Source organism: Polypterus senegalus, unplaced genomic scaffold (genome assembly GCF_016835505.1).
Source record: "Polypterus senegalus isolate Bchr_013 unplaced genomic scaffold, ASM1683550v1 scaffold_1404, whole genome shotgun sequence".
Taxonomy (NCBI): domain Eukaryota; kingdom Metazoa; phylum Chordata; class Cladistia; order Polypteriformes; family Polypteridae; genus Polypterus; species Polypterus senegalus.
In genome coordinates, this window is record NW_024384976.1 from 45,754 (window position 1) to 69,245 (window position 23,492).

General features: G+C 39.4%; 1 protein-coding gene across 1 annotated transcript in view; it reads right to left on the reverse strand.

The window, feature by feature from the left end:
* The window catches only part of LOC120522220, a 49,828-nt gene that overhangs the window by 25,022 nt on the left and 1,314 nt on the right, over nt 1–23,492 (reverse strand). Inside the window, exons 3-4 of the mRNA XM_039743294.1 lie at nt 9,489–9,623; nt 7,044–7,218 (exon numbers count right to left, since the gene is read on the reverse strand). Of these exons, the coding sequence (XP_039599228.1) occupies nt 7,044–7,218; nt 9,489–9,623 (310 nt within the window). The remainder of the gene's footprint in view (nt 1–7,043; nt 7,219–9,488; nt 9,624–23,492) is intronic.

Genomic DNA, 23,492 nt, shown 5'->3' on the forward strand with positions numbered 1-23,492 from the left:
GTGGTATGGACCGATGTGGCAGAACATGCATTCAGTGACTTAAAGAAGGCCCTAACGTCGGCGCCTGTGTTACGGACTCCGGATTTTGGAGCTCCTTTCATCCTCCAGACCGATGCTTCGGACACAGGCTTGGGTGCCGTGTTGAGCCAAAGTATCGATGGTGTTAAACACCCCGTAATGTACCTGAGCGGAAACTGCTGGACCGGGAGACCGGTATGCGGCGGTGGAGAGGGAAGCCCTGGCCATAAAGTGGGCTGTGACTTATCTCCAGTACTACCTGTTGGGTCGCGAGTTCACTCTGGTGACTGACCACGCCGCGTTGCAGTGGATGTCCTTACATAAAGAGTCGAACCCGCGGGTCACCAGGTGGTTTTTGGACTTACAACCTTATAAGTTCATGGTCACTTATCGCCGTGGCGGCCTTCAGGCCAACGCCGATGCTCTCTCCCGTATCCACGACCTCTCGGTTCAGTCCGCCCATCCTGACGGTTTCGGGCTGAGGGGGGGGTCTTGTCACGCATGCGTGAGTAGGAGATCGCGGACGGATCTTAAAACACATCGAAGGATGTTCGCCGGCGGGGAATGGTGGGCTACTAACCTTGTTTCTTTGTTTTCCAGACCCAAAGACACTCCGCCATAAGACCTGCCCGCAGTACGTCTACTTCCGCCCTCCCTCCGCTATCTTTGATGACGTCATTGTCTCCCATCATCCATCACTTCTTCCCAGCATTCCTGCACTTCCGGCTCCTCCCATATAAAAATGGCCGCAAGAAGCAGATCATATAACGCTGACGTCCGAGGTTCGATTCCCGAGAAGGGAGTGCAGTAAGAGTGTGTACGCCTGATGAGCCCAGAATTAGGGCGAAACACGTGTCGCGTACTCTTTGCATTATTTGATAGTAAAACTATTTCAACCATTCTATTTGATCTGCTTCTCGCAACTGAGATGGCCCCGTGGCGGATGTTAACCGACTTGCTGACCAGCCACAAGCGTTACCTGATAGGTAACCACCCATACAATCAGATTGTGATTCAGACTATGAATGCCTTGAATATATATATATATATATATATATATATATATATATATATATATATATATATATATATATATATATATATATTTATATATATATGACAGCAACACTTATAACAGTGACAAAACAATTACATTGACAATCATGTTATGTTATTTTCAAAATGTTTCCTTTTCTTTTTCTTTACTTCTTTAACACACTACTTCTCCGCTGCGAAGCGTGGGTATTTAGCTAGTATTGAAATATGTCTGACTAACATTGCGAGGTGACTCACCTTAATCAATAATTTCATTATTTTATCAAATAGTATTGTGGGAAGCAGACTTCAAGGTCATGATGTGTGTGATGTTTGGCTTCTTGGTAATGTTGCCATTGCCAGTTATGTTGTACACACCCAGCACACCCTTTTTATTTATCAAATAGGCTGCACACAAGGCAATTTTCATTAAGCACATTCATTAGGCGTTATTCCCAATGTTGAAGACAGCCGTATTGAGAGAACATGTCAGTTAACTGTGATAGAATTAGCTCAAGAACACTGGAATGTGACTAACGTGTTATTGAAATGCAGAAGGACGCAAGATTTTCTGTTGACTTCATTGTTCTGCCGCTAAAATCCCAACACCAAAAAAGCTGCGTATGATAGTCAAAATTTGCTATTAAGGTAAGCCAGTTTTCACATCTGGTTCATGCTGTATAAATTTCAATTTTCGGCATAAGAAATGACTGAGGAATGTTTCTAAGTGTATGCATGTTTAATACGTGAGGTCCCAGGTAATACAAAGAACCATTCCTTACATGACAAGTCCATCACCAGCATGTTGCCAAAACTGTTTTCTGGCAGGAGCTTAAAATTCTTTTTTAGACAGTCACAAATTCAGTGTAGAAATGGGAGGAATAGGAGCTGAAGGCAATCTTTTGATGGACAGGACTCAGAAGGACGAGCAAAAGGTCTATTTGAGGTACTGTGCAGTTGTGTTATATATATAAATGTTGTTATAGTAGGCAAGCTGACCACAACCACATAGACGACATGTGGACTTTTAGTGTAGGCAGGCTCAGGGTAGCTATAAGGTTTGGTTTAATAAGATTATTTTAGCACAATGTTGGGCAAACTACGGCCTGCGATGTCAATTTGTGCGTCCCACACACAAATTTTAAATCTTGTTATTTTGTTAACAACTATGGCGTCAATTTGAGCAGCCCAGACACAAGTTTAAAACCTTTGTGATTTTATTAACAAAAATTACAAAGTAAACAGATATTCACTGCATGTTTCGAAACATGTGAACAAATGAGCAAGCTCGTTTATAATGTTACATGTGTACAAGCAGAAGCTTGTGTTTGTGAAAGTGGACTTTGTACTGTGTGTAAGTGTAAGCTTGATGTTTCGATTGTATGTATTTGGAAGACCGTTTGCTATGTAAGCACAGGCATCTTGCGTATGTGTTTGGATCGCTCAAATTAGTTCAGCTGTCGTTGTTCAAGTGCTGTGTTATATTTTAAATTTTGTTACCCTAACAGTGAGTGCTACTGTGAAAAAATGCAAAATTGAAGATGAATGTTGTGTTTTTAACAAGGAATGGAAATACAATTATTATTTTTTTTACAAATGTTGAAAGTAAAGCAATGTGCCTAATATGTCATGACAGTCTTGCAGTTTTTAAGGAGTTCAATTTGCAGAGACATTTTCAAACTAAGCACAGTAAGTTTTCAAGGTATTTATCAGAAAGTGAATTATAGCAAAAAGCTCATTTCATTTGCTGCTTACTTTGTGTATGTGACTAATAAATGTAATTTTGTGTGAAAATAACATTAATTATTTAGCAAATTTAGATTTTTGTCAGGTTGCCCGCTAGAGACCATGCAGATGTCTATGTGGCCCTCAGAGAGAAAATTTTGCCCACCTTTGTTTTGTCTCCAATTTACCTCTACACTTTTTGTTATTCCTGTTTTTATTAAGCAGGTCTTTTCATTTGGTTTAATTAGACATTATCTAGATTTAGGCTCAAGAGAGCCTTCTATAGTCTACACCATGGGTGGTGAACTCCAGGCCTGGAGTGCAGCAGTGGCTACAGGTTTTCATTCTAACCCTTTTCCTAATCAGTTTTCACTGCTAATTAACTTTTTCCCCATCACTTTAATAGCCCTGGTAGAAGAGCTCAGCCTTCTGAATTGATTCCTTTCTTCATTAAATGACAGCCAAGCAGAAATGAGATATGAAACGAGCCGACAGATGACCAGCTAAACTGGAGCATCAAACTTCAGCCAATTTCACTCCAATCACTCTCTTAATGAGAAGCCAATTCTTGCTGTTAATTAAAACCGTTATTTAATTCCATGGCTTGTTGCTGCTGTCATTCTGCCACAGCAGACATTTCCAAAACTGTTGTTTTTCTATTCTTTCTAAGAGCATCGTCAAAATGTTTTGGTGACCTGAGAGATCAACCTTACCAAGACCATCACCTCTCTTTAATTTCAGATATTGTGTGATGGGCACTGGTGAGCTGGTCATGTGGTGGCTTGTTTTGTGTCTCATTATTGTTTGGCTGCTAATTAAAGAAAAAGAAACAACTAAGGGGCCTGAGTCAAGTTAATTAAAAGAATCAGCAGCAAAAACTGGTCACTAATTAAGAAGATGGTAAAAATGAAAACCTGCAGCCACTGCGGCACTCAAGGCCTGGAGTTCGCCACCCCGGTCTACACAATTTATTTTAAAGTGGGATTCAGTAATTGAGTTATTTTGTGACATTTTTTATCTTCTGGATAGCACAGAGAAAGTCTGAAATGCCTGCTGCAATTTGAGGAATGTGCAAATGTTGACTACTAACAGGACATCATGGCATCCTAAAAGTCCACTGGAATTTACTCAGCATGTTTAACAGATTTTGCATGGAGAAAATAATCATTTTTAATCCTTATTTTATATTCTGGACAATATGGTTAGCCCTTTCACCTTTATTAACCCATATATTGCAAGAAAGAATAAAAAAAAAGGTTTTTAATAACAAAAATAATAATAGAGTGCAAAGAGAACAGACATTTGCAAAATAAACACATTACAAAAAGCAACAAAACTCTCATGATTTTTCTGGGCTGAGTTTCACAAATTTGTCTGGGTAGGGTGGCTACTGATTGTCTACCTCTTACCACCTTCTGTCTTAAATCCAGCACATTCCATTAATGGCCTTTCATTTTGCCTCCAGTTGAGGATTTGCTATCTGCAGACTCAACACACACCACTGCGGATTTGTCTAAAGGACATTTTTTTAATTTCTAGTCACAGCCCCCTTCTGAGACAATAAGTAATTTCTGTAACTCCTGCCCAGTGACCCTAGGTGTTCCTGCTGCTCCTAATTAAAGGGCCATAGTAAAAGTAGGTCACCTGAACATCATTATGGGGAGCTGGAGTCATGTATTAGATTCAGAGGATATCTGCGGCCATCTGCTAGACTGGGGGAGTACAGACACTAGCCAGCCTGACCTTCTCCATATACAGCTGTTACCACATTGGAAGCGTCTTGTACAAATGAGGGGTGTAATTCCTCCAACTATTGGTTATCTTTTATTTACAAAAGGTCAAGAGTTGTCATTACTAGTGCATCCTATAACACTGCATCTCATGATCCAAATTCTGCATTGTATTCTCCTCCAACTGCTGCCCCAAAGGATCTTCTACCCAACATATATCATCTAATCATTTTCTACATCCATGACAAGGTCACGCACATGTCAGCTGCATGAGGTTGTAACGAACCACATATAGTAATTTGTCTGTGTTCTCCAGTGGTTCCTCATAAAAACATAAGGCTAAGATTTAAGGTGTTTTCAAGATCCTTGAGAATTTGTCTTTTTGAGGCCATTGTATTAATGACATAAATGAGGGAGCTTCAACCCAGCTTTAATAAACAAAAACATAGATGACACAGAGGAAAGAGAAAAAACCCATGAGATTAGTGTGGATATAAAGAGGCAAGAGAAGGAAAATGCGGTGAACACCAATAATGCAGCACCTACGTTAGGAACGACTAAACTGCTCAACATCAGATAGTTCAAGATTACTGTGTTGGAAGATCATAGAGACTGCTGAGAACAGGATTTGTTCCCATGACAGAGAGAACTGGTGAGCCATAATAGTTTCCTGTCTTAGATATCATGTTGACTGATTAAGAAAAATCTTGTGCTGGCATGGTTGCTTGTTAATGGAAATAGTCGTCAGAAGTGAGAACAGAATTGGATTGCTAATTTGAAAGGAAACAGGGATGTATCCAATATTTTTTTGTGACTATGTATATGTACCTTGTATGTGTCACGTTTAAAATACCACTAAAGATGGATTGGAATTGGTGTCTTGGGCCTGAATATATTTAAGTTTTGGAACCACATTTTTCTTACAGTTTCATCCAAGAAATCCAATAAAAGATTAGGAAAGTTGTATGGTAGCAGGGACTCCTTTAACCTAAGGAGTTGTCTGTTACAAGGTGCAAGGCAGCAACTAACTCAGGATGGACAACAGTCTACCATCACTGATTACAGAGTCATAAGTCGGCCTAATTGTCATAGGGGCACAGGAGGCAGCATTCATGGATACACAAAGAGTATAAGAATTACACACAGTGAACAGGCTGGGAAATGGGAATTCAGGCTGTTCCTAGCAGCTATGAAGTAATTATTGAAGTTCACATCATAGATGGTGTGACGAGCGGCTGGGGGCTGTGCCCAGCCGGGACGCCGAAAAGGACCGGGAGAGGGATGATGCCTTCCCCGGACCACAGGAGGGCAGCTGCCCTGGTCTGTGTGGGGGCCACGGGAATTGAGCATGGAAGCTCAACCCTATAGAGGCCCGTGGCCACCACCAGGGGGTGCCTTGAAGATTCTGAAGCCCTAGATGTCAGCAGTTCTGCCACACCCTGAGGTGCTGGCAGAAGTACTACCAGGGACACCCAAAGTATTCCAGGTGCTCATGTGGCACTTCCGCACACCAGGAAGTGACACAGGAAGCTCATCAGAGGGCACCTGGGGCACATCCGGGTGAAGATAAAAGGAGCCACCTCCCTCCAGTCGTCAGCCAGAGTCGGGTGGAAGAGGACAAAGCAAGGAGGAGAGGAGTGGAGGCAGCGAAGAGAGGACAGGAGTTTGAAAGGCCTGGACTGAGGGTGTGTGTTGCAGGGACACTGGGTTGTGTGCAGGACTCATTTTATTGTAAATATGGAAAATTAACGTGTGTGGTGATTTTGAACCATTGGTGTCTGCCTGTCTGTGTCGAGGCTGGTCTTCACAATAGTTTGGCTGCATTTTATTTACATATACATATCTGTCTATTTATATTCATGTACTGTATGCATATAAATTATAAGCACACGCAAAGGTTTGAGATTTCTAAATACATGCACACACAGAGTATATAATCTATATACAGTACATGTGAAGGTGATCGTGTGTATATATTTATTTACGCCATAAGATGTTTTTTTAATTATGCATGATATTTTCTATTTTATTAAATACAAAAAGATATTTGAGTACTATACCAGTTTTGAAGGTTGAACTTCCAAGAATAAGTTCACAACAAGATAATAAAAACAAGGATCACAGTTGAGATTCCAGTGTTGCTTCTTCCTCACCACCCAGAGGCACTTACACTGGTACTAAACTGGGGGCACCATAATAAGGAGCTGATTGGCATGAGCCTGTACTTCAGTTGAGTTTGAAGTTAAGAAATTGTGGATCATAGACGAGTGATTTTGTGAGTAATGAGGACTTTTAGAGGTAAAGGAAATTCTTCTTATTTGAGGACCTGCTGCCATGGCATTTTGGTAAGCAAGGACTGTAAATCCATGGGTTCAAAGGTGTTTGTGTGTTTATTTGATTTGCTCTCAAATATGTAAGCCAAAAATAATATGCCAAACAATTTTTAGTATGTTTGGTTTCTGCAGTGTATACAATTCTTAGAATTCTACTTGTGCCTCATTATTTTAACTGACATGTCTATTTGTAGCCTCTTACCTCATTTACAGTGAAGTCAGAACTACAGGTATAGCACTCGTTATTGATGGACTGTCCATACCGACATCTTATACGATCTCCATCGGGGTCAAATACTGGCAGCTTGATAGTTGTGGGACAGTTTAATGGGAGACTAAAAAAATCAGGTGAAAACATTACATAAATACCTAATATACTTTAATTTATTTATATTATAAAATAGTGTAAAAGAGCATGGGAGAGTCAGGCTCAAGACAAGATACAACTCTTAATGGGGTGCCTGTCCATTGCACACACACACACACACACACACACACACACTGACAGTACTGCAAGTCAACTTTGTCCTGGAATGCACATTTGGGATGTGGCAGGAAATCTGGACAACCAAAAAAAAAAAAAAATGAACACAGACACAGGGAGAATAAGTAAACTCCAAAGAGGTGAGGATAACTGAGCCAAAGACTCATGAGATGTGAGAAGTTGGAAATGAGGGAGACCAAGCCCATGTCTGATATCTTTATTTTTCACTTAAATTTATCCCTTTACAGGCTTTTTTTGTTATGTTACAGCAAGTGTTTATATTCCATGTTATTGTTATTTTTTTATCTTTATTTTGAATATTTTTAAATAAACTCTGTGGAATTTTAACATTTTCTTCTACCTTGTAGGGCATTTTTTGCATTGTGAGGACATTTAAAAGTATGTTTGAGCTGTTAAAAGCCTGTGCCCTGTTTTTGGGCCTGAGTAGGCCTTGCAGCCTTCCTGATGATTTTGGGACCAGGCTGCACAGAGTGGGGTCTTTCTCTTGACAGACTGGTGGAGGTCTTGGTCTACTTTTGCTCCTTTTTGAGGCCTTACACCCTTTTTTTGTCATTTTGTGTTGCTGCATCACAACATCCTCATTTATTGCCTCTGAAATTAATTAAGTTCTAAATGCACTCAAACGCATTGATTATACTGGTTGAAGTTTATATTCTGCTTGGATGAAATTAGGCGAATAAAATAATAAAAGACCATGAGCTGAGAGCAAGTGGATGGTCAAAACAAGCCAAGATCTAAACTAAAAGATCAGTCCTACCATGAATACTAAACTCTCTGTCAAAAAAGCACACATGGCCATGAATCTCTAATGTGAATTTAACAAAGTAAACACCTTGAAAAGGTTTTATTCACAAATTCAAAAACTTGTACGACATGAGCTGTGTGCCACCATCTTTTATAGTATCAGGATCACCATAATGCTTTGCACCCAATCACAAATTTAGCAACTTACCAAGATGACAAATAAGACAACTGTCTACATGAGAAAAACCACAAAATGGTGGCAACTCACATCAAAATACAAATTTAAAACAGGAACACAATATCATTGCTAATATAATGAAGAAAAACAATGTTAAAACAAAAATAAAAGTGTATGTCACCAGCCAGCTGAGGAGTTGATGACCTGCTAGTAGTCAGAACCAACCGGAACCAAATCTTTAAGTGAAAGTCAATAAAAATATGGCAGGGGTTCAGCTTTATTGAGTCAAACTAAGGCTCACAAGTCACCTTACACTTATTCTGTAAAACTTGATTGGTTTTTAGTTAAGTACCGTATTGACTTTTTTCAAGTCCTCACTAACAAAACACTCCATGATTCTGCTCCCACTCATTCAAAAGATCTTCTTACAGATTACACACCGACCCGCTCACTGCGCTCTTGTAATTGTGGCCTTCTTGTTGTCCCCTCAGTACGCATGTCTTCACTGGGAGGTTTAGGTTTGGATGGTTAGGCTGCTCCTCTGCTCTGAAACTGCCTTCAGCATTAAATCAAGTCTCTTTGTTTCAAAAACATCTTCAAACTCACCTTGTCAGAACTGCCTTCTCTAGAAAAATCAGTAGATGTTCCTTCTAAATTGTTGTGATTACATGTTTAATTGTGTTCTTTAATACTTGTGTGTTTTTATTTATACTCCTATGTATGTATTTATTTATTTACTTTACTTAGTAATTGTACTGTTTATGCTTTTACCTTGTAATGTGTCCTTGAGTATCTAGAAAAGCTCAATTAAATACAATGAATTATTATTATTATCCTCTCAGTAGACACAGAGAAAAGAAAAGTGAGAAACACACAAATACAGACAGAGAGAGAAAAGGAGAAAGAGAAAGTTAAAGAGCAGCATTCACATTTTTACAACTGACTAGTGGTTATTATAGCCATATTTTATAATAAATATGTCAAAATGAAAATGCCTATAGCTTTTCTCTAAAAGCCAAATATTTTACCCAAATTAAGTTTATAACAGCAAAATTTAAACATGAAATTTTTTTAGAGGCTTTTTTTAGAGGCTTGATTGTATTTTTTTGTAAGATGTTCTCAGGGTGAAGTCTTTTTGAATTCTGAACAGAAGAAAATTAAAGCAAAGGTCAGGAATAATTTTCAGAACAAATTAAACAAAATGTGTAAGAGCTCCAAACCTGAACATTAGATTTGACCCTGTGATCGGAAGTCTGTTGGGAAGTCCAGTGTCGGATCGCACACCCAGGTCCACGTGAGTCATAAACTGCAATTTCATATCAGGTTCGTCGTGTACCCAACAGCAGCCAGAAAAGCTGTTGAAACAGAAAATAAAGAATAAAAGACTTCTTATCCTTCTGTTTCTCAATATTTAACTCATTTTACCATTCTCACAAACAACCTCTCTTATTATATTACTAAAAGAAAAACATGCAGTTTGAATTACCAGACTGGCTTTACTTTTTGCAATTTGACAGTGAATGCCTAACCTTTTCTATCTTCCCATGAATTCTTGTCACACCCTCTCAAGCAAGGGGGTCTCACAACCAAGACTGAGGGGATAAAGTTGTCACTGCACCAGCAGACCACAAATAACCAAAATGCCAAGGTACAAGACACAAATGGCGATTTTAGAGAGACAAGGAATACATAAAAGCTTTCAAAATATTTTAGTGACAAAATGAAGAGGAAGTAGTGACATTTAATTAAGAAGACCATACATCCTTTATACAGCCCAGTATATCTGTAATAATGCAGGTGTCCTGACTTAAAACCCCAGCACCTCATGAACTTGTACTGGAAGAACAGACAACAGATTTATGAATAACACAAAAATTCCAAAATGTTCTTTATACAAGAATCGTGTGACTTAATGTTCCTTATTTCCAGGAAAGCCCTCTGTAAAGAATTGTGACAAGTCCAGGACTGACTTGCACAGAAAGCCACCTGGGAAACAAACAGCCCTGTGTACAGTGTGACAGCGGTGTCAGTATCAGGACACACTTGGCCCAGCATAATGGAAGGATCTCCAGAAGCATCTGTTTCAGATGCAACATGATAATGGAAGGACAATGGGGGACATTAAATGGTGGTTTAGAAGTTCCTCATACTATTAGATGGAAACAGGGAGCAAGGTCTTCAAAATGTGTTTTAACTTATGTGGTATTTTTAGCTGTCATTCCAGCTTCAGTTTATTTTCAGTTTAGTTTTATATACTTTTGACCATTTTTATTTTAGTTTTTTTTTCATTTTAGCTTAAAAATGTCTATTCAATAAAAAAGAATACATTTACACTCTACATAGCAAAAGGATTATAAAACATAAGGATAATTTACTTAGGGGGGCTCTTTATACTCCAAGTTTTCAAAGAATGATCTATTTAAAGTTTTATACAATGTGCCTCACTTGCAGTGTAACAGAGTCCATTTGCTTGAGCAGCAGGGTCTGTACTCTGGCAGCAACGAGAATTTCAAACATTAGATCAAATACTTCACAGTATCCAGTCCTGGCCCCAGACCAAAATGGAAGGGGGTCATATGAAGTAATAAGGGTGTGTGTGTGTGTGTGAGTGTGTGAGTGTGTGCAAAACACATGAATTTCTGATAGTGTGGGCAGCAGGTGAGGTTCTGTTGAACATAAGTACTTAATGAAAAGGAGAGACAGTCGACATTAATGTGTCCTCTAAAATCATCCTGAGCACAATTTAGAGTACAAATATTGATTTTTAATAAATTTACAAATCTTACTGAAAATATATGTTCACGTTGTCATCATGGGTTACTGAGTGTAGATTGATGAGCCGAAATGGCAAATGTATTTTTTTAATTAAATCTACAGCACAATAAAGTGTGCAGAAAGTGAAGGGGGCCAAAATATTTTCTGAACCCACTGTATATACACACACACACACACATGTATATAACTTTACAATGTTATGGAAGACAAACCATTGTACATTTACTTTGGATATTAATTCAGCATGTTATGATAAATTTACTTTGCACACAGTTCACTTTTCATTTCAATATATCAAAGAGGCTTCCATAAAGTTTTAATCTGTGGTTCTACCAGTTTACGTATCTACACAGTACATCTCCTGATTTACTGTAGATGTGATCTTCATACAGATGTTATAGTTCATCACCATTTGTACCGGCTGTCAACCCCTATTGCACAGTGTCCTTGTTTCAAAGGTTCTGCAACAAAGAAAGACCCCTTCGTAACACATAAAAAAACTATTCTTCTAACACACATCTACACTTCATTTAATTATGGCTTAAATGTGGCAAAATGATATGTTATGCTATATATTATTCATCCATCCATCCATTATCCAACCCGCTATATCCTAACTACAGTGTCACAGGGGTCTGCTGGAGCCAATCCCAGCCAACACAGGGCACAAGGCAGGAAACATACCCCAGGCAGGGTGCCAGCCCACCACAGGGCACGCACACACACACAAAGGGACAATTTAGAATTGCCAATGCACCTGACCTGCATGTCTTTGGACTGTGGGAGGAAACCTGAGTACCAGGAGGAAACCCACAAAGACACGGGGAGAACATGCAAACTCCACGCAGAGAGGACCCGGGAAGCGAACCCAGGTCTCCTCAATGCGAGGCAGCAGCGCTACCCGCTGCACCACCGTGCCGCCTATATTATCTGTGTTTTTACTACTTATGAATAATTAATTTGACTTTACATACAAAGAGGCAACAGATTGAACATCCATCCATAAATAATAATAATACATTTTACTTATATAGCACCTTTCCAATGCTCAAAGCACTTCACAGTCTCATAAAGAAGCAGCAGGTATATGTAACACTGGATACAAATGTTTCCTGAATAGAACACTAAAACAGATAGATACAGGATATATAAAAGCATTATACAGAATAAAAGACAATAAGCCAGACTAAAATACTAAATTCAGTTTTAAAGGGAAAGCCCAGGAAATCACATCATTTGTAATATAACACACAGACAAATTTTTCTAAGCATCTGGACAGAGAACTAAACTGAAAGAGGAGGCAGAATTTCTGGTTAAGTTAGATGGCTTCCTGCACAGATGAGTTTTCAGTTGTTTTTTAAAGGAATGAATGGAGTCGGCTGATCTTATTCATTTCGGGAGGTCATTCCAAAGTCTGGGTGCTAAACAGCTAAAGGCCCTGCTGTCACCCAAAGAGTGCAGGTTAGTGTGGGCCACAACAAGATGGCGAGAATCAGAGGACCTTAGTGGGTGAACAGGAGCAGAGTGACGGAGAAGGTCACTGATGTAGTCCGGTGTGAGGCCATTTAAAGCTTTGTAGGTTATTAGTAGAATTTTATATTCAATCCTGTAAGACACAGGGAGCCATTGGAGAAAAAGCAGGATGGGTGTGATGTGCTCGCTGTTTCTGGTCCATGTTAGGACCCTTGCAGCAGAGTTTTGAATCAACTGGAGTTGTGATAGAAGATTAGAAGGGACACCTACCAGAAGGGAGTTACAATAATCGATATGGGATGTGATAAAAGCAGGGACAAGTCTCTTAGCATTAGAAAAGGAGAGGAAGGAGTGAACACGGGATATGTTATGGAGGTGAAAGTAGGAAAGTTTCTTAATGTGGTATATGTGGGTGGAATAAGAAAGGGAGGAATCAAAAATGACACCAAGATTCCTTGCATCAGAAGAAGGTCTGATGAGATCACCATCAAGAGTGACTGAGAAGGAGCTCATTTTCTTAAGTTGTGCTTTAGTGCCAATTTGCAGGAGTTCAGTTTTGCTGCAGTTTAATTTTAAAGAGTTCTGCTCCATCCAGGTTTTAATTTCCCTGATGCAGGTTGTGAGCTGAGAAAGCCCTGATGAACTTTAACTTTTAACATTGAAATAGAGTTGAGTATCATCTGCATAAAAATGATAACCCAGTCCATAGCTATGAATGATATGGCCAAGAGGAAGGATATCGACAAAGTAGAGTAGAGGGCCGAGGACAGAGCCCTGAGGAACTCCTTGTGTGACTGGCGCTGAACTGGACCTGCTCTTGCCAAGACTAACAAACTCTTGCCTGTCAGTCAGATAGGACTTAAACCACGGGAGGGCAGTGCCAGAGATCCCCACCATGTTCTCCATTCTGGACAGTAAAATGTCATGTCTGACTGTGTCAAATGCTGCACTCCGAGTTAACAGAATTAATATGCTGGTTTGCCCAGAGTCTGCTGCCATAAGCAGATCATTAGTAACCTGAAGTAGAGCAGTTTCAGAGTGCTGTGCCCTGACACCAGACTGAAAGAGCTCCATCAAATTATTAAAAGTTAAGTAATTGGTGAGTTGGGATGCTACAAAACACTCAAGAACTTTTGACAGAAAAGGTAAGTGAGAAATGGGCCAAAAATTGTAAAGATTTTCATCATCAAGACCAGACATTTTTAACACTGGTGTTACAGAAGCGTTTTTAAAAGTGGCTGGCACAAGGATGGTGTCAAGGGATGTATTTCTTATCGTCATAACAGTCGGGATTATGTCATGAAGGCAGGATTTAAGAAGTGAGGTGGAGATGGAGTCCAGTACACAGGGAGTGGGACTCATTTTACAAAGCAGGTTATTATTACTGATAAAATGGAGGAATATTTCACAGACTTCGGTAGAGGAGGTAATTTGGGCAGATGCAGGTTGAAGTAGTTTATTAACTACACAGAACAAAACCACTTCCTATTATTCGGCCATAATATGTGTTCTTGAAATCGCCAAGAAGAATGAGTCTCTGAGAAAGGGAACTTAAGCAGGTAAATAATTCAGTCAGATCAGATGAAAAGATGTATTGTATTTTGGGGATCATAGTGAGTAACAAGTAAGAGAGGACCTGATTTCGTTATTAGCCTTAAGAGCCTGCCACTCAAAAGACAATAGGCAGTCAGCTGGAAATCTTTTGATGTTTTGTTCTGCTCTAAAAATTACTGCGACTCCTCCGCCTTGTCTTGAGCTGCAAGGCTCTATGAAGTAAATGCATCTGGATGGCGTCGCCTCTGTGAGAGACGTAAAATCATTTAGTTTTTGCCAGGCTTAGGCATAACATGTCAAGGTTGGAGTGTGTAATGAATTCTGATAGCACCGGTGTTTTGCCATTAAGAGCTCTTGAGTACAATGATGCAATATTAGCTGATGAGGGTTCATTGTGGTCAGATCCATGATCAGAGTTTATTTTAACAAATTGCAAATTTGGCACACTGATACTCTTATTTCCAAAGCCATGAATAGGAAGGCAAATTCCTGAACACATGCTGCTGTTGACCTTTTCATTTTCAGCCTGGCAATGGTGGAGATCTGACCCACAATGTAAATATTTCAGGTGCCGCCTAATGCCAGTGTCTATAAGGACATTCCAATCTGACTATACACTCTGGACAAACTGTTTAATATGAAGGAATTTAGCACAAGAGTATTTTACCATAGTACAGAGCAATACTTATCTGAAAGTATCAGAGAAGCAGCACAGCAGAGAAGGTGAGACTGGTGGGGTGGCGCAGATGAGTGGCAATAGCAAGCAGCCGAAGAAGCGTATTAGGAGATATTACAAGATGTGCATGAAGATATCAGAATTCGGAGGTTCCAATATACAGCCACATAATGCTGGGTATTACAGGCATGATCACCCCACAGCCACAAGCCAGATGGATGTAAAATCAAATCATTTCTCAGTCATTAAACATGTATAGAATTAATCAAGAGAAATCCAGTATATCCACTATAATAAAGAAGACCGGCTTCTAGATACAATACAATACAATTTATTTTTGTATAGCCCAAAATCACACAAGAAGTGCCGCAATGGGCTTTAACAGGCCCTGCCTCTTGACAGCCCCCCAGCCTTGACTCTCTAAGAAGACAAGGAAAAACTCCCTTGTAAGGAAAAAAATGGAGGAAACCTTGGGAAAGGCAGTTCAAGGAGAGACCCCATACCAGGTAGGTTGGGCCGTGCAGTGGGTTTCAAAAAGAAGGGGGTCAATACAATACAATACACAGAACAGAACAAATCCACAATACTGTATAAGAATAACATTTTTACAAATACGGGGCAGAATTTAACAGTAGATTATATCACGTAATATGATTTGGATTTGTTTAGAGTCCATCAAGCTGCCTCCCCATTTGGCCATTCCACAGCTGGAACAGCACTGGGCCAGCCAATCTGATGAAAGAACCCCTCTACCCCACGATCACTATGGAACAAAGAAATTTTCATAAGACTTGTCTCATGAACCACAAAAAGATTCAGTTGGCTCCGAGGATGCAAACCCAGTCAAGGCAGAGACCATAAAGTCTATAAAAATAAATCCAAATCAGTACAGTTTGAGCGTCACATGCATCCATTGACTATAAATAAAATAAAAAAGTGAAAGAAATGTAAGAAGTGCAAATGTAACACAAATTTTAATGAAAAGTGTTGTTAACAGGGAGGAGTGGCAGCAACATGCATGGCACCAGCATCCCCTCCCTGTGGTTCTGTGAATAATAAATAAATAAACTACTTTAAGCCAAGGACTGGATACAAACTCAACAAGAATGGGGTAATTATTATTATTATAGTTTGAAATAATACAACTCAATTTTGCTTTCACGTTTGAGATTTTTGAACAAGGAAAAATCCTAGTATGTTGTGATTCTGCACTATAACACACAATTATAAGAAAGTCCTAAGGGTTAAATACTTCATTAACATTCAGAACTTGAGTAGTTGTGGGACATGTTGGATTTACTGACTGCTGTTGTAATTTCAAACTATGAAAAATTGCTGGGCATGTAATATGTATTGGCTGAGTGCCTACCTTCCAGTAAAGTCATTCTCAGCCCTCATTGTGACAGCCAATAGCACACTGTCTGACAAAGCCAGTGCTGTACAAAAGGTTAACAGGTAGAGCGAGTGCAGATGAAATCTCTACCCTCTTTTTCTTTTAGCTGCTCCCATTAGGGGTTGCCAAAGTAGATCATCTTTTTCCATTTCTTCCTGCCCTCTGCATCTTGCTCTGTTACACCCACCACCTTCATGTCCTCACTGACCACATCCATGAACCTTCTCTTAGGCCTTCCTCTTTTCCTCTTGCCTGGCAGCTCTATCTTTAACATCCTTCTCCCAATACACCCATCATCTCTCCTCTGCACATGTCCAAACCAACACAATCTCGCCTCTCTGACTTTGTCTCCCAACCGTCCAACCTGAGCTGACCCTCTAATGTACTCATCATCCTATCCATCCTCGTCACACCCAATGCAAATCTTAGCATCTTTAACTCTGCCACCTCCAGCTCTGTCTCCTGCTTTCTGGTCAGTGCCACCGTCTCCAGCCCATAGCTGGTCTCACTAGCATCCTGTAGACCTTCCCTTTCACTCTTGCTGATATCCGTCTGTCTCAAATCACTCCTGACGCTCTTCTCCACCCATTCCACCCTGCCTGCACTCTCTTCTTCACTTCTCTTCCACAATCCCCATTACTCTGTACTGTTAATCCTAAGTATTTAACACTAGAATTCCTGAAGCTATGAAAAAACTCACAATCCTGGCCCAGCTTAAATCCCTTCACACCTCTACCATCAGCGTCTTCTGCTTTGTAATCCCTTGCTTGCTTTAACTGATAAAATATTGAAAGAATCTTTGAGTAATATTTTGTCTTTTCTGTAATATTACTCTCCAGCTATCTTTTATATGCCTTATAAAGATGTTTTTTTCCTTTATAACTTCCTTTTTAGCAACTTTTTAATCCAACATTGAGTTGTCTTTATTTTTAACTGAGTTGAAATTTGTTAATGTTGAACTGTTAATGTTTAGTTTCATTACCCTGTGTGAACTGCTTATTATTATACAATATAATCATCTGTTGATATGTAATAGTTTGAAATGTCATACTTTACAAAACACACAGGAAGGTGTATTATTAAACTGAAATGTTATTTAAACTATTCAGACAAGAACAATTTAATCATTCATTCATCAAGCTGAACAGATACAGTACATCAAAAGAGACTCATCATCAGAAGTTAAAAAGAAGGAATTGAGAGCAACTTAACCACATGCCTTTTTAAAAGCATATTACATACAACTTTATTAAACGTCTCTCAAACTTTATTTAAAATTGTTACAAAATATGCTGTACCAGAGTCACAATAAACCAAAGTCCCAATGTTGTGTATTCATTCTAGTATACAATTTGTCACATAATCTTTAACTTTTATCATATTTCTCAATATAACAATTTATATATTTCTCTTAACTTTGTTTTGGACTGCATTATGACATGATATAAATTAATTATCTTTTTTTTTTTTACCATGACAGAATCAGGTTTTCGTGTTTGCTGTCAAGGGAACTCAAAGTCGTGTTGGGTGACATCATTGAAGCGATGATTTATAAGCCCGGGGACTCCTCAGTACATTTACTGTCTGAATCTGACTACTACAACTTGTGTTATTTAAAGTACTTCAATCGGCCAAAATCATACCACTGTTTTTGACTTGATTTTGGTTCATGATTTGGGGTTACATCTTTAATGGGCTTTCTTCTCTGCTTTTGACATTTTAAAATTTTCTCTTTTATCTGATTTTTTCCTTCTCTTGGCTGGAGGTTGAATTGAGTTTTGTTAAGTTTGACTTGTTTGTATGGAATGATACTTGCTTTTAATAAACTCAATAAATAATAATAAAAAAGAATAAAAGCTTAGACCAATTTTTACAAGTCCCAAGATCAATATTTTAACACTAGAATCCCTGAAGCCTATGAAAAAACTTGTAATCCTGGGCCACCTTATATTCCTTTGCACCTCTACATTAGAGTCTTTTGTTTTGGAAATGTGTCAATAAGCACAAGTAGCAAGCAGACTGCTATCCCATCTCCCCCACCACCGCAGCTCAACTCAAGCAAAAAGTTCTCCAAGCTCAAGTCTGTTTATCTGGGTGTGAGGTGCCTGGAGTTGTAGAGGGTAAATAATATATCGTTATTTGGAACACATACATTTCATGTGTGTGCCATGTCTACAATGATCTGGGTAAACATGGGGTGACAGAAACTGTTGAACACATACCTAAAACAGAAACGTTTTTCATGTTATAATGAGAAAAGTTTGACATGAAGTGTATAATGTGTGAAGACTGAAGTCCAAATATTAAAAAAAACACTTTCACAAAAGGTATAAATATAATAAAACAAGTGCGCTTTCATTTGCGAATATAACCAAAGACAAAGAAATCGGGTTAGGATATGACACTGCCATGACCACTTGGGTCATGCAGCAGTAAGAACTGCTGACTCATAATCAAAAGGTTGTGAGTTCAATTCTGGGCGCTTCCTAGATTTACCATTTCAGTAGTGAGCTGCTCTTATTGTTACTATCTATACTAATAAAAAGCAAAGCCCTCACTGACTCACTCATCACTAATTCTCCAACTTCCCGTGTAGGTAGAAGGCTGAAATTTGGTAGCCTTATTTCTTACAGCTTACTTACAAAAGTTAAGCAGGTTTCATTTTGAAATTCTACACGTAACGGTCGACAACATCCGCCATATTGAACTTTCTTATTTATGGCCCCATCTTCACGAAATTTGGTAGGTAGCTTCCCTGCACTAACCGAAACCGATGTACGTACTTATTTCGGTGGTATGATGCCACTGTCGGTAACCATATTGAACTTTCCAACGTCACTAATTCTCCAACTTCCCATGTAGGTAGAAGGCTGAAATTTGGCAGGCTCATTCCTTACAGCTTACTTACAGAAGTTAAGCAGGTTTCATTTTCGAAATTCTACATGTAACGGTCATAATGGTCAACAACGTGTGCCATATTGAACTTTCTTATTTATGGTCCCATCTTCACGAAATTTGGTAGGTGGCTTCCCTACACTAACCGGAACCGATGTACGTACTTATTTCAGTGGTATAACGCCACTGTCGGCCGCCATATTGAACTTTCCAAAGTCATTAATTCTCCAACTTCCCGTGTAGGTAGAAGAGAGACCCCATCTTCATGAAATTTGGTGGGCGGCTTCCCTGCGCTAACCAAAACCGATGTACAGTAATCCCTCGCTACTTGGCGGTTCACTTTTCGCGGATTTACGACTTTGCGGGTTTTTAAATATAGTAGTAGTATTTTCTAGTCTAAGAACAACAAAAAAAGTTCGGTGACTAAGTGCATTAGAACATTAGAACATTAAAACAATCTAGACGAGAACCTTGCCATGTGTTGCTCAATCTTATCCTTAATAATTCCTTCCATTAATTTTCCTGTGATGCATGTTAAGCTTATTGGCCTATAGTTGCTTGGATCTGCCCTGTCACCCTTTTTATATAATGGGATGATATTTGCCATTTTCCAGTCCTTCAGAATCTCTCCAGTGCTCAGTGACTTCCTAAAAATATGTGTCAAGGGTTTATATATGTACTCACTAGCCTCCTTAAGAACACGAGGTTAAATGTTATCTAGGCCTGGTGATTTGTTTGATTTCATCTTATTTAATCTGAGCAGCACTTCTCCCTCTACAATTTCTAAATCCCTCAGTAAGTCCTTAGTAGTCCCTGTTACTGCTCTGAGATTATCCACTTGCTCACTTGTAAACACCTCAGAAAAATGTAAGTTTAGGGCATCTGCTATTTCATTGTCTGTATCTTTTAATTCCCCTTTACTATTCCTGATGAACTTGACCTCCTCCTTAACTGTTCTTTTACTACTAAAATACTGAAAGAATCTCTTGGGGTCTTCTTTCGCCTTATCTGCTATATTCCTCTCCAACTGTCTTTTAGCCTCTCTGATATCCTTCTTAATGGTTGCCCTCATTTTCTCATACGCGCTACGGTTCTCTTTGCAGTCATTAGTCTTATATGCCTTATACAGCAGTTTTTTCCTTTGCAACTTCTTTTTTAAATCTTTATTAATCCATTGTGGAGTTTTTTTAAGTTTCCTATTACTTCCAAATTTAGGTATGTATCTGTCCTGCATTACATGTAAAACATTTTTAAACCTGTTCCACTGCTCCTCGACTGTCTCCACATTTAAAAGCTTATCCCAGTGTATCCTACTTAGACTTTGTTGCATCTGCTCAAAATTAGCCCTACCAAAGTTCAACTTAACAATTTTAGTCTTTGCATCTGCACTCTTACAGAATACTGAGAATTGTATTACATTATGGTCACTTGACCCTAGTGGTTCAATCACCTCTACACCCTCAATTCTATCCTGATTATTACAGAATACTAAATCCAGACAGGCTTCACCCCTTGTTGGTGCTTTAACATGCTGTGTTAAAAAACAGTCGCTGATTACTTCTAAAAACTCCTGCTCTTGTGCTCCTCCATCTGTAAGGTTATCCCAGTTAATATCTGGATAATTAAAGTCCCCCATGACTATAATATCCCCCTGTAAACTTGACTTTTTAATATTACTAAAAAGATGTGTGTTGAAATTACTGTCTGAATTGGGTGGTCTATAACACACTCCTAAAAAAAGACCTTTTTCCCTAATATTTTCCAGGCGAAGCCACATGTCCTCACTAAGATGGGGCTCATTATCCAACTGAAGATGACTTACATTTAATCCCTGTTTGGCATAAACAGCAACCCCACCTCCTTTTCTGTTCTGTCTATCCTTCCTAAAAAATGTGTATCCCTCTATGTTATACTCATCCCCATCTTTGTTATTTAGCCAGGTTTCCGTTATTGCTATAATATCATAATTATGCTCTGCTACATACAACTCCAACTCACTTACCTTATTTTTGATACTTCTAGCATTAAGGCAAGCTATTGCGTTGTAACACGGGTTGTGATTGGTACATGGGAGGGAGACGACAAATCACAGCTTCCCGCTTTCTAATCGCGCCTGTGATTGGTGCTTTGACTGGTGCCCAGATCCCACAGCATCTCCCCTTGTCTCTCTGTCACGGCCATTTCGCTTCAAGCTTTCTCGCCGAGCGGTTTACTTTACACTGTATTGTGTGTGATTTTTTTGTGGTTTCTTTGTGTTGAACTTCGCTTCAATTTTCACCTAACTTAAACTGTAAACTTATCTACCGATTTCATATTGCTTAACAGTTGTCCCTGTTATTAATAGAGTAAAGGGTGGGTTGTAAACAGTACAGGGAGGGTTTAAAAACGTCCAAATACACGTTAAATAATTAAATAAATATGGTGTCCCTACTTCGCGGAAATTCATTTATTGCGGCTGGCCTTGGAACCTATCTCCCACGATAAACGAGGGATTACTGTACATACTTATTTCGGTGGTATGATGCCACTGTTGGCCACATATTGAACTTTCCAACGTTACTAATTCTCCAACTTCCCGTGTAGGTAGAAGGCTGAAATTTGGCAGGCTCATTCCTTACAGCTTACTTACAAAAGTTAAGTAGGTTTCATTTGAAATTCTACACATGACGGTCATAACGGTCAACAACGTCCACCATATTGAACTTTCTTATTTATGGCCCCATCTTCCCGAAATTTGGTAGGCGGCTTCCCTGCGCTAACCAAAACCAATGTACGTACTTATTTCGGTGGTATGACGCCACTGTCGGCTGCCATATTGAAGTTTCCAACGTCACTAATTCTCCAACTTCCCGTGTAGGTAGAAGGCTGACCCCGTCTTCACGGAATTTGGTAGGCGGCTTCCCTGCACTAACCGAAACTGATGTATGTACTTATTTCGGTGGTATGACGCCATTGTTGGCCACCATATTGAACTTTCCAACTGTCTTTGTTACTTATGGGCCAATCTTCAAGAAATTTGGTACGCGGGTTCCCAACGCTAACTGAATCCTACTTACGTACATATATACGTCCATAGCCTGCAGCTCAGTCACCGTGTGAGACAGCGTTTTGTCCCCCATCCCAACGCCTCCCACGTTGTTGGCTGCCTGCCTATATAAGGCTGTCCGTCGCTCCAGTCTCTACATTCCCTTCCTTGCTTCGCGACCGGATTCACATCTCCCTGCTGATAACTGCAGCCTTTTTATTTAATCCACGGCTTCTCTTCTGTTTTATTGTTCGTTTATTATGGTTATAGTTATTGTGTAGGTATTTTAGACTTACTTTACATTGTTCAGGTGCCCATTTCCTTTATCGTTCCAACCGTACCCCATTAACATGTCTATCGAGTCGATCACCATCGATCAAAGAATTGTCACTTACCGAGTGGTTTCCATGCCCGGAGATGGCACCTGCCTTTTCCATTCTCTTTGTTACATATTGCACGGCCATATCAGGCTCACTCTTGATATCCGGAGGAACATTGTGTCTTATGTATTGAATGACTGGGACAGGTTAAGGTGTGGACTGATGACAGTACAGGAGATAATTATACTACACAGGAGCACTAGAAGAGTGAAATGCTTAAGGCCTTCACCGATGTTTCTGCATGTGAGTTGATGGCTGCCGCTAAATTGTTCGGTTATTGCTTTCAGGTGTACCGAAATGGCCAAATATTTTACACCTTTCGACAACCGCCAATACCTCTTAAACATCTTATGTTCACAGGTGAAGATTTCAGTAGTGGACACTTTGATGTTTATGAATGTTTAAACTCTCAAAAGCTGGATGCGAAGTTATCGATGAAACCGGTTGTATGCTTACATCGCTTGACAGATGCCGAATGTCACTTCAACACAAGTCCTGCAAATGCTGTCGTAATTGAAACAAACCATGAAACTCAAACTGATTATGACAGCAGCAATCCAAGCTGTGAGATTTGAAACAAGATTACTGTTCACATGGCCAGCTGTACATTGCATGCTCAAGAGTAAGCTCAGCGCACAGCTTGGTCATATTACAACCGGAGGGCCGAACTGACAATGTGGTATACAAAGTGATCCTTAACAAATAATTATTGGTATATTTTCCCTCAGTTTTAAAAGGTTTAATTTTCTTCTTAATAAAAATGTTAAGGCAGCACTTCGCTGCTGTGACGCGCAGGTATTTTGCTTGTTATAGAATAAAACATACATTTGATTTGAGTCTGTAACAGCTGGTGTAAATTTATGGTACTTGCAAAGGTTACTTTTTTTTTTGTTATTCAATTTTATTCTCTTAGTCATGTTCACGCTCCCCCTGATCTGACACTGCTATTTTCAAATAAAGACGTGTTATAACAGAGGTGAACTCAGATGAGGATAAGGGTTGTACATTGGAGAAAGAGAACAGAAGCCCTCCCTGCAAGAAACGTCTACTCA